The sequence below is a fragment of the Electrona antarctica genome (genome assembly GCF_951216825.1).
Source record: "Electrona antarctica genome assembly, chromosome: 17".
NCBI classification, from domain to species: Eukaryota; Metazoa; Chordata; class Actinopteri; order Myctophiformes; family Myctophidae; genus Electrona; species Electrona antarctica.
This window is the reverse complement of record NC_136798.1, coordinates 5,247,773-5,260,849: the sequence shown is the minus strand read 5'-3', so window position 1 is coordinate 5,260,849 and position 13,077 is coordinate 5,247,773. Positions and strand designations below refer to the sequence as shown.

At 40.7% G+C, this 13,077-nt stretch overlaps 1 protein-coding gene across 4 annotated transcripts in view; it reads left to right on the top strand.

Annotated features, from left to right (window-relative positions):
• Window positions 1-13,077, top strand: part of cnih3 (cornichon family AMPA receptor auxiliary protein 3) — a 150,890-nt gene that overhangs the window by 102,497 nt on the left and 35,316 nt on the right. The window contains exons 5-6 of one of the 4 annotated variants that reach the window (XM_079526501.1): window positions 2,870-3,013; window positions 5,173-5,215. The exons of the other annotated variants lie outside the window; for them this stretch is intronic. Of the exons in view, the coding sequence (XP_079382627.1) occupies window positions 2,870-3,013; window positions 5,173-5,200 (172 nt within the window). The 3' untranslated portion in view covers window positions 5,201-5,215. Of the gene's footprint in view, window positions 1-2,869; window positions 3,014-5,172; window positions 5,216-13,077 lie in introns of those variants that run through there. 4 annotated transcript variants of the gene reach the window in all.

The following is a 13,077-nucleotide window of genomic DNA, read 5'->3' as shown; positions in this document are numbered from 1 at the left end:
TCCTTCCATTATTTTAGAAAGAAATTAAAGGTTATTCAAGAGTCACATGGCAAAAACAATTACATCAAACTTTTTTTTATAGCTTTTTATAGAGGTTTCTAAGCGTTTTTTGGACTTAAAACTGTCACATCCATAATGATGTAGGCTCAGGGATTATTCACGTTGGGTTCCATTGATACTCCATCAACAGACTAGTATCGCCCCGCTACCATGAAACTTACCATTGCGTGAAATTACACTGGTACGATAACAAACATTGATGGATTACGTCTATTAATAACCATGTCCTGCAGCGTTATCAGCCTATAAGCTCTCAATAATGATGATCTACACGTGGTGGTTATTTCGTTTTCATGTTGAGAGTTAACCGAGTAAAATAACCCTTGAAGCCTGCATGAGCCGTAGCTTCGGTGTACGCTCGGAGGGCTGTGTGTGTGTGTGTGTGTGTGTGTGTGTGTGTGTGTGTGTGTGTGTGTGTGTGTGTGTGTGTGTGTGTGTGTGTGTGTGTGTGTGTGTGTGTGTGTGTGTGTGTGTGTGTGTGTGTGTGTGTGTGTGTGTGTGTGTGCTAATCATGATGTCACATGATCAGACAGATTCTGATCTTGTTGAACCCATCGTCTTGCAGTGATCAGTATCAGCTACTATTGTTACTTGGTTGTAATGGTTGTATTATAAAACTGTGTATATTATCTTCAGCCATTTGAGCATGAACTGTATCTGTTACACGTATGTGTGGACCAGAGCCATAGAGTAAGACCGAGTTACGCAAACTCTGTTCACTTCATGGGGCTTCAGTCCAATGGCGGCTCTCCTACATAGACTTCTATTGAGCATGGGGGACAACCGGAAGTTTACGGAATGCATTGGAGTCTATGGGCTTGCGCGTGGAGTACATGAACCACGTGACCGGGCTGTTTTCTGCCCCCTCAATGTCGCAACTCTTCTATTAGATGGCTCTGGTATGGACATACTGTACATGGGAATCTGATACTGTATGCTGTGACTCAAACCCCTCTATATCACACTCAAAATACATGAAAATGCATTCATACATTACATGAGAGAATATGTCATACTCTTACCTGCATGAGCCATCTATTGACCACGCCTGTCTTGAACTAGTGGGTCCACATTGCCAGTTACAAACAGCAAAATGTACAGACATCTTGCAGTCATTGTGACCGGTCCAATGTACTTGTACGTGCATAAGTCAATCCTGAATAATAGGCCAGGTGTGCATAAAGATGTCGACATCCTTGTTTGATGCCATCGCCTGTCCGACAACGCACGGTGTCCGAGCATCACTTTTGCATGTTTGGAATCACGTGCTGTGGGACAGGATATTGAAGGTCTAAATCAGGGGTTCTCAACGTTTTGGGCCGGGGACCCCCGGAAATGCTTTGGCAATGTCTCGGGACCCCCGCCCCGCCCCCTCCCGACCCCCAATATAAATTGACTGCTACAATAACCTTAAACCATTTTGGGCGGGAACCCCTTTTGGTGTTTTAAGCATTGTTATAATTTAGCTATTGAAAAATAGCAGATCTACAAGCTCATAGCGCGCCACCGAGTGGCGCCACCGAGTGGCGCGCTACGAGCTTGTAGGTCTGCTATTTTTGAAAAATCGTGAAAATAAAATTAAAAAAAAAAATCATTTAAAAAAAAAAAAAAATTTGGGGACCCCCTAAAATAATTTGGTGACCCCCCGAGGGGTCGCGACCCACGGGTTGAGAACCCCTGGTCTAAATGACTCGCCATTTTTACACACCCAGTCCATTATGAATGTTTCTCTCTACTTGTACATAATTCATCTATTACAAGGTATCAAATTCATTTCTATCCATGTTTGGGGGTCAATTAATAGAGAAAATCCACCATGGGATTGAAGTCTTTTAATGCTGTTCCTATGAGTGAGTATTTTAAAAGGATTTTGAATAGGAATAATAACTCAAATTATTAATGGCTTGAGTTTCAGTTCAGTCGCAGCAGCAACATATTATAATTGCATTTTGTACACAAGAAAATCGACAAATCTTACTTACAAAATATGTATTTAATAATAAATCAAAATTGGATTAGTTATTGCCCTCCACCATACTAGGTATTGTGTGCACTCCAAAGAACACAATTGGCCATGTTCAAGCATGGGTAAGTTGATCTCTGTCGATACACTAGTAGGGGGCTTAACTGGGAAGGATGGTGTGTATAGTCCTGGTTGGAACTTCTCACTGTCAGGTGAAAATAAGCTGCTGGCGACTTCATATGCATCAGCTTGTCTATATACCCTTCCTAAGAACACAGTAGCTGTCAGAAGCAACAAGGGACTACAGTACAAGGGGAACCGGGAATTGGCAGAATGACTAAATTGGGAGAAATAAGGTAAAGAATATAATATAACAAAATGTAATGTAACAAAAAACCCTGATCATGTGTGATCGTATAACGGACCCATGGGTAAAAGTTTATTTGAATATCCATTCAAATATCTAATCACTAAGGCCCACTTCTTTCAACTTGCTGGACATTTAAGTGGACTCAACAAAGGGACATACCACTTGCAAGATGAGACAAACTTTTCCTTGGGGAAACTATCCCACAAGCTGTTGCCCATACTCAGTCGGCGGGGGTACGATCATGTGAGAACAAAATGTTGGGCCCATGCAGGTCTGCTGCATATTGACTCATCATAACATAACTCATCATGCCATCTTTTCCCCATCTTATCTCCTTCCATCATCTCCCACTGTATCTCCCAACTCCGCGTTCCCTTCCTCCGTCTGTCTGTCCGTCCGTCCGTCGTGTGTCCCCTGTCCCCCTGGGTGTGGAACGGGTCAACTACCCGTCGTGTGGTCTTTGCCCCCTGTGGCAGGTACTTCCATAGCCCCACGGACACCAAGGAGCTTCTCTACGACCCGGCATCGGTAATGAACGGAGACACGCTCAAGTTCTGCCTGAAGGAGGCCTGGTGCAAACTGTGCTTCTTCGTTCTCTCCTTCGTCTACTATCTCTACTGGTGAGCCTTCGCCGGTGTGGGGGCGGGTGGGGGGGGGGGGGGGGGGGGGGGGGGGGGGGTTGATGTTATCCCATTTTGACCTGAGATCAGATTCTAAAAATGTCTTCTACATCCTGACCGTTTTCTGAAAAAGCTGTGTTTCTATGTCAGTCGTTCTTTCAGATTTTTCAAAAATAGCAGACCTACAAGCTCGTAGCGCGCCACTCGGTGGCGCGCTATGAGCTTGTAGATCTGCTATTTTTCAATAGCTAAAGCATAACATAATGCTAACACCAAAAGGGGTTCCCGCCCAAAATGGGTTATAATCCAATCTAATTCTAATTTGAATGCTGCATTGGAAACAAACATATAGATACTTTTGGATAGATATGTGACTAGAATAATGACATATCTTGCTGCATTACTCTGCAGTACCAATAGGATAATTGGGAAGCTTCCATGTCAATGCTCTTGTTTTGGAGAAATTGGTTCCAGGCAGCGTTAAAGCTTGTTGCTGTCAAGTGCGGTACAAAATGTGAGTTTTAGTTTTCAAAATCACATGCATCTTTCCAAACTAGCATCAGTCACGCTTTCTCTTACAGTGTGACAACTGGAGCTTATATGCACAGTGAGTAAATGGCAAAGTTTGCATGAGATGTTGAAAAAACTGCTCAACGGAGATGGAGGATAAGAAGTGTCTCCAAAAATGGAACTGCATTTAAACCCTAACATGAAAACCTTTTGATTGTCTTTAGACATGCGTTTATTATTAAGGCTCATACATAGTCTGGATTTTCGGTGGTGGGGTGACCACCGAACTACAACATGACGTCACTGAGGTGACCACCGAACTACAACATGACGTCACGAGACGTGGTGAAGAGCAAACCACCGCCACCGCTCCAGCCCTTCTCTCTGTTTTTACTCACCACCACTCACCCCACCACCGAAAATCCAGACTATGTATGAGCCTTTACTCTGTAGGAAACAGCACTGTTGTACTCGGATTCCATTTTAATAGATTCAATGTCACAAAGGCATAGTTTTAGCTGAGCTATTAAACCCCAGTGTTCATAAAATTCTTCATGATGATTATGTAGACTCTACTTAATAATTATGATTGATTAATCTACCATAACCTACAGTACATAGTGACTCCTGCTGAATTTGTCAGCGGGTATCTGTATTCAAAGGAAAATATGTTAACACAATAGATAGTACCACTGGTAAAACTTTGAATGATGTATATAACGTGTGTATTGTTGAACAGTGTGCCTTGCTACTTTATATTCTTAACTTCTCCAAAGCTCCCCATGTGTGCTTGCAATGTTCTCTCATCTCTCTATGCCTTTTGTTTTGCTGCTATACGGCAGGTGTCTTTGCCATCTGCATTCTGATTCTGATGCTGAGGCCAGACTTCGGCATTCTATGTTGACGTCAAAGGAATGCGGACCAATAATTTGCAATAGAACCATTTGGACTCTTATTTGCAGTTTTTCAAGTTTAGGCAGACAGTTCTAAGTTCACGTTAGTCCAGGTGCCTCAGAGTGTTTGCCATCGCATCGCAAGGTTCTGGGTACATTCACGGACACGGCCCACTCAGTGTATGAGAAGCACAGCTTGGGTAACTAACTTTGACCTCTTTATTGATAATAAACATATGTAAAAAATACATAGGCCTACATTGTCATGCCATTATCAAAAGGCCAGTGGCTTATTTCCATTGCGGTCCTTTCCTATGAGTATTAAGTACTAGGTTTGCTTCTTCAACTCAGCAATCCATCTCTCTGGTCTGGTGCCTTGAAAAGGGGCAAAAATCTCTCATTGCTCAGCGGATACTGAAAATAAGCCACTGCGAGTGTGACTACTTACCTAGTTGCAAGGTTAGAGTAAAGGTTTGCTGTAGGTTTAGGATAAGGGCTATGTTTAGGAGGTTACAGTCCAAATTGACAACCTGGACTCCACATGGTCCTCATTCCATCGGTGAATGGGCCTCATTCTTTTGGTGTCAGTGTATAGAACCCAAATGTTGCCATAATGGTGTCAGCATGTGGATGACAAAGTCACTGACCCAAGCGGCAAAAAAACTGCAGAGGGAGGCGTGAGAACAGACTGAAGTGTAATAACCATGTTATTAATCATTATGGATTCTTGTCCCATGTGTTGTATGAATGCTACAGTGTGTGGAACCTGGACATATCCCTCTAATAGGTCTAATCAGTGGAAACACCTTAAAGGTACAATCCTTATATTTTTGCCCTTTTGAGCTATATGAAATCGAGAGAGTCTATAAGCATTGTTCTTCACGGAATATCTGCCGTGAGCCATAATGGCCGCCCACATGGCCCCAACAGTCTTTGGCCTGTTACACTGCATATGATGTTGTGCCAATAGGGACTGTTGTGGCTAGTTGGCCACTGGCATTGAACTGAACTCAAAATATTTGTAGGCTACACTTTCAGAAAGAACATTTTCACATGTTTTTTTTTTAGCTTTTTGATTACTTACTTTGCGAGTAAAATGTAGCATTCCGAAAAATCTGGCACTGATAGTTCAAATGATGTTTCTTTATTGAATAGACTTTTTTTTTTCTCGTAGTTTTCTTTTCTTTTATATATTTTTTTAATGATCCCCCACAACCCAAAAGGATTGGAACTTTAACATGGAGTTGTGCTTGTATGTGTGTGATAATGCTGTGATATAACATAATATCAGCACATAAGTATTTGTAGGATCATACTCTTAGTTGTGCATGGGTAGCTCCATGTGTTGTCCAACTTCTGATGTGTCTGGTTAATATGTTTATCACAGCAATACCACACAGGTAGAAAAACAACATCATGAATTATGGTGTCATTATTCTGTTCCGAATGTTCACTGTCAAAGGTATATCCATCCAAATCATTTGATCTGGTGTTGTTTTTAAACTATAACAGCGTACATTTCAAAAGTGTTAATAGTGGAGTGACAGGAGCAGATTTTAAAACAAGCACGGCTGGTGTAGCACAGCCAATTAGAGCACTATAACCACATACCACGTGAGTCTCGAGGACCCAAGCTCAAATTTGACTCCCGTCATGACACACATCCTGCTTCTGCCTTAAGGTTAATTGTGCAAACCAAGGCCAGCTCAAAGCACCGAGAAGTTTACATTTTGTTAAATGGATGAGTAGGCTATTAATATAATAATAATAACATATAATACTGTTTGTACTCAATTTGTCAGAATGTTATTTAGGGATGTCCCGAGGGATGTCCCGATCCCGATACCTCAATTTCTGCGTTAGCCGATACCGATACCAAATACCGATACCGGTGTCGTGATCTCATGTTGTGTTTATAGCTATCTAGCTATATATCTCGTGTTGTGTTTATATAGCAGACTTCTCATTCAAATGTACACTTGCAGTTTGGGCAACTCCAAAGCAAACTCCACATGTCCCAACATTTTATTTACCTGCCATAGTGTCAACCCCTTACCCCTGTGTCGGATCTGTGCTTAGACTGGCATATTCGCCGATACCGATATGACCCGATATGACAAATAAGGGCCGATCCGATACTTTTCCCGATACCGATACAGTATCGGGACATCTCTAATGTTAATACAACACTCGTAAACATGATTACTCTCTTGTCATAATGGAGTTAACAACCTCACGCTTACCATCACTTACCATTTAAAGAAGCAAACAATGAGTTGGCGTCATTGGCTTTGTTTGGTGTTGCTGCTAAGTTGTATTTTTAACTCGGCGGCCATCTTGATCATCTTGCTTCTCCATCCCATCTCATTCCTGTGCTGCACCAGCTATATTTGGGAGTGGATGTGTTGTTTCATACGCCAACATCAGCAGCAGCAGTGAGTTACACATGTCTGTAGTACTGCAGGGTGGACAGTCAGTTCATTTTCACATGCATCAATTCAGTGATTGTAGTTTCTTAGCAATTCAGAAGAACCTCAAAACGTTAACCATATGATAATAAGGGCCGATTCATACTCCTATTTTAGAGCCGAATAAAAGTCGGTTCGGCTCTGTAGAGCCTACAATGTGACGCCATTTGAGGTTCGGGGGGGGGGCGGGTACCGTCCTAAAGTCGGCTCTTCGGTGCAACTGAAAATTTCTGACTAGCCAAAATCATTTCGGCACTACAGCGCCGAAACAGCTGTAAAATAGGAGTATGAATCGGCCCTAAGACATATATCTTGTAACAGCAGAATGGCCTTCTCTGACTGTATAATACAAGCTACTGTGACTTGAATTACAACACAAATTATAAACGTAATCATGTATCAAATTAATAATAAATAACATTCTGAAATGAATTTATATTTACTTATTTGAATTGTTGAGTTGGAAATGAACTGTCTAAAAGCCTGACCCATGGGCTTTCCTAATGTGTTATTATGTCTCCCACTTGGCACTATTTCCCCAAACCAAATGCTTCCCCAGCATCAAGCACCTCAACTCTTAACCCTAAGCCATGTTGTGGCTGTGTCAGAAACATCCTTGCACGTCTAGATTAGTGTATAATATGGCTTTGCACACACATGGCTGCATATACTGTACACACACAGCTATGCTATGTCACATATGTGTGCGAAGAAAAACACACAAAAACTCCACGCCAGTGATTTTCTGTGTCTCCTTCACACCTGGGTGATGGGCAATTTAGAATCCCTTTGGCTGCTCAGCCGAGCTCATCTTGCGCAGATGATCTGGTGGAATTGCTCTATAACTCTTCATTTAGTCCATCTGCCCATGGCAGGGAAACCAAGGCAAGCGCCCCAAAGAGGCTTCAATGGCAAGCGCCCCAAAGAGGCTTCAATAGACCTGGGCAGAAAGATCAATTTAAATATGGTTTCAAATATTTTCACTCGTCGAGGTTGCCTGTCGTCCCCCTCTTATCTTCTGCCTTTGTGTTTGCTGACAATTTGCTTTACGATTGCTATATCACAGTCCATTAAGTTGCATATTAGCCTATGGGATGGTAATGTTAGTGCATAAATAATATACTGCTCATACGTGCCCACAGATGTATAATGTGCTTATACCGCCACTATACAAATTACAGTTTAATAGGCAAAATAATAATTATCTAGCAATAATCTATTTTTTATTGTTTTTACAGCAAAATCTGCTTTTTTAGCTTTTGTTTATGCGCTAAAAGCCTGATTGTTAGGCCTGTTTAAGTTGCATATTAGCCTATGGGATGATAATGTTAGTGCATACATAATATACTGCTCATACTTGCCCACAGATGTATAATGTGCTTATACCGCCACTATACAAATTACAGTTTAATAGGCAAAATAATAATTATCTAGCAATAATCAATTTTTTATTGTTTTTACAGCAGAATCTGCTTTTTTTCTTTATGCACTAAATGTGCTAAAGGCCTGATTGTGAGGCCTGTTTAACCCATTTATGCCTGACCTCGAAATTTAAAAAAAGTCTTCTAAATCCTCCAGTTTTCTGAAATAAATATTTTCACGATTTTTCAAAAATAGCAGACCTACAAGCTCGTAGCGCGCCACTCGGTGGCGCACTATGAGCTTGTAGATCTGCTATTTTCCAATAGCTAAATTATAACACCAAAAGGGGTTCCTGCCCAAAATGGGTTAAATGTACAATATGAGTGAATGGAATCCCTACTTGTTCTTTGATCTCATGCAGAAGCAACAGATAAAGATGATGGACAATATTTGGACTTAAATCTTTCCTACATAAACTGCACAACACAACATTCCACCATGTTCAACACTGCTTTAGATTTAAATATCTTGCCCAGGTCTGATAAATACAGAGATTTATAATGACCCTAAACCCCCAGGTGAGCTCTTCATCTTATACAGTGGTGGAAAGTAACTTAAGTACATGTACTCAATTACTGTACTAAATACAATTTTGACATCTACATCTCTCTTATTGTACTTTTACTGCACTACAATTATTTGTAAACTTACTTAATAGTTCCTTTGTAGATTTAGATTATTGTTACAGAACTTGCATTAACCATTTCAGTCCTACGTATATTTACATTTCTGACAGCTCACAATACGTCGCATCGCTTGTAGATCTGCTATTTCCAAAAGATTTGTATACATTTGAAAACTTGAAACGAAAAATGTACTTTTGGTACATAATATATTTTGATGCCAATACTTTTGTACTTTTACTCAAGTACATTTTGATTACAGGTCTTTTACTTGTAAATGAGTATTTCTACATGGCAGTATTGATAATCCTATACTTAAAGGGGCATTCCACTCATTTTCAACATTTTACTATGTCATTAATGTACCTTAGAGCTGTTGTGTGGAAATAATAAAAAAGTTCCCCCATTCTGTGTTTCCTAGAACTAGAGGTCTGAAAAAAATCATTAACATGGTGAAACACATCTTGATGATGTCATCAAGATGTGTTTCACCATGTTAATGATTTTTTTTCATAATTACAGTTCTAGGAAACACAAAATGGGGGGACTTTTTTTTATTATTTCCACACAACAGCTCTAAGGTATATTAATGACATAGTAAAATGTTGAAAATGGGTGGTTTTCTCCTTTAAGTACAACATTTGAGTACTTTTTCCACCACTGCTCTTACACGTAATTTAAACGTATAGTCGTGCACCAACGCTGCTCACTGAAAATAGCCGACATACAACGAGATTGTAGCCTCGCTCAGTGGGAGACACGATGCTCACATAATTATAAATCAGGCTTTAGTGTGTTTCTCTCCTTTCACAGCTATAGACGATGAGGAATCGTGAAGCCCTGCCTTCCCTCAGCACGTGACCTCTGACCTCTTCTCTCTTTCCTTTCCCCTTTTTTCCTCCCTGAACCTCGTGTGTCATTGTCTCCACCAGGCCGAAGGCATGGGGAGAGAGTATGTTTTTTGTAATGTATTTTGATGTGAATGACTTTTTTTCCCCCTGTCCCTCTCAACTGTTTGTATATTTGTGATCTACCTATTTATCGCACAGACTGAAAGAAATCAGGTGAAGCTGAAGTGATTGACCTAAAGTGATGCTAATTGCTCTGACAATGTTCTGCCTCCATGTCTTCACTGTGACAGTGACGGTGACACCACACAGCCACACTGGCTCAGACCAATTAACACTTCAGGTTAAAGATAGCGCCGCACCTTTTCTCAGTAAGCAGCCTTGTGAACAGTAATGGATGACGCTATAATCTATTGCTTCTCGTTATTCTTACCTTTCGTCGTATCACATGAAAAACCTGTCCCATGTGCCCACAAAGTGTACACACACACACGCACACGCACACACACACACACACACACACACACACACACACACACACACACACACACACACACACACACACACACACACACACACACACGCACCATATCCCACTCGGTCGTTTAGCACCAATTAAGTATAAAAACCTTTCAGTTGATGGGAAATCAAAGACCTGGCTGTGTCCTGCAGCCCTCGCCCTCCCAATTACAATGGCGGCAAGGTTAGCCTCGGCTCATTAGCCAGACACTTAAAGCTAATGGATCAGGAAACGAGCAGCATCTGTCACACAACAAGAGGGATCAGCGCGGAACATTTATGGCAGCCATGCAGGGTTCCATTTATAGTGGCTGAGAAGTGACAGCTCCGCCCCAGTTAGCAGAAATTATTACATGTAAACCACTAACTTGGAGGGACTTTAGAGACGGTATTTGTTTTCCTGAACATGGCAGGATTTATTTTTCGAAAACAACTTTCAGTAAATGTGACAACTTAAGTCGAAGCTGCTGAATAACGTCTCTCACTTATTAGCTCATTGAAAACCTCGTCCCGATTTGAAAATCAGGTAAATGGATACATAACCATGAGGGACAATACCTGTAGCGCCCAAATCCTACATTTGTGGCCCTACTGGTTGCCGACAGTCAGGTTGTATAGTTAAGACGTGTGCTCCAGGAAGTGATGTCCAGACATATGCGTAGAGTTGGTATAATGAGGATTTATTATCTGTCTCTGCAGGCCTAATCACTACAGCATACATATAAATAAATGCAATAAACGTACATGATCCAAACAGCCTCCTAAACACAGTCTGAAAACTGTTTGCCTCTTGTCAGCAACACCTGCTGCTTGATTGAGACCTGATTAAATACCCTTCCAACCTTCACATTTGATATTGAGTATCCTGTTGCCGCCGATGACTGTGATGTCATATTTCGTATTATTGGGGCTTCTGTTGTTGCTCATTAGTTTGCCCAACAACTATAGTACAGAGTACAGCGAAAGTATGACGTCTCTCTCATCTATTCTCTACCTATGAATGCGCCACATCTCGGTATACATCTGTGATCTGTAATTCACGTAACTCGAGAACCGTTCGCCCTGCTGCGCCGACTTCAAATTCGACACACTGCCACTCAAGACGTAAAATGTGTGAAATGTATTGTCAACAGAGTCAAATACCCAGCACCTTTCACATGCCCTGCATGGTTGGCATGCATGTGACAGAATTCTCTAAACCATGAGAGACAGCTTGTAGATTGGCCATTTTTTTGCTATGAATACAGGCGTGCCTTGAAATTTTGATTTGCCCATTGGTGTGCCTTGGGGCCACTGCTCTGTACTGTAGCATAGCATCACTTTAACCCATTTTGGGCGGGAACCCCTTTTGGTGTTTTAAACATTATTATGTTATAATTTAGCTATTGAAAAATAGCAGATCTACAAGCTCATAGCGCGCCACCGAGTGGCGCGCTACGAGCTTGTAGGTCTGCTATTTTAAAAAAATCGTGAAAATAATTATTTCAGAAAACTGGAGGATAAAAAATTAAAAAGAAAAAAAAGAAAAAGAAAAGAAAAGAAAAAAGAAAACTATCTATCTATCTCTCTCTCTATCTCTCTATCTCTATCGAACTATCGATCTATCTATCTATCTATCGATCGCTAGCTTTATTTTCTGAATTTGTGGAATAGGCTATTATGGAGGAGAGAAAAAAATAAAAATAAAAATATAAAAAAAAAGAAAAAGAAAACTGGAGGATTTAGAATATATCTTTTTTTAATTTCGAGGTCAGGCCTAAATGGATTATGGCAGCCATGCTGTATGTTCTTTATGCTGCAGCGTTCATCGTTCAACTGACCTCGACTGCTTATTACGGCGATCCAACATTGCAATAATAATGTGAAAACATTGGCTCGTCTTCTTCTCCCCTCTCTTCGCTAGTGTTCTTACAGTTCCCGTAATAAGCTCATAATTTTGCATATACTTAACTAATGTCTTTTTATGTAGTGTGAAATGAACGTGCTGTTATTTAAAGGGTTACTGAAAGATGCACTAATGATGCATCTGGCCCTGAGGATGCTGGATGGATGGAAGGGAGATTAGTCCCCGAGGGACGATCATCACTTTGTTAATACACTCTCTTCTCCCTCTCTGTCTTATTTTTACAGTATGTTCTATCTATCTGTCTATCTGTCTGTCTGTCTGTCTGTCTGTCTGTCTGTCTGTCTGTCTGTCTGTCTGTCTGTCTGTCTGTCTGTCTGTCTGTCTGTCTATGTATCGATCGTATCGTATCTGTCTATCTATCTATCTATCTATCTATCTGTCTATCTATCGTATCTATCTATGTATGTATCTATCTATCTATCTATCTATCGTATCTATCGTATCTATGTATCTATCTATGTATGTATCTATCTATCTATCTATGTATCGATCGTATCGTATCTATCTGTCTATCTATGTATCTATCGTATCTATCTATCGTATCTATCGTATCTATCGTATCTATCGTATCTATCGTATCTATCGTATCTATCTATCTATCTATCTATCTATCTATCTTTTTGTCTTTATTCGGACAGGACAATGCATATTAATGGACGTCACATGGACGTAAATACACCGGATATAGCACAGTTGCAAACAGTGCCTGTCTGTTTTCTATCTATCTATCTTTCGATCTATCTATCTATCGATCGCTAGCTTTATTTTCTGAATTTGTGGAATAGGCTATTATGGTATTTTAATATACGTATGTAATGGGTTTTCTTACAGGAATGTACAGAGACGTGTTGCATGGCTTTTTTCCACACGCGCAT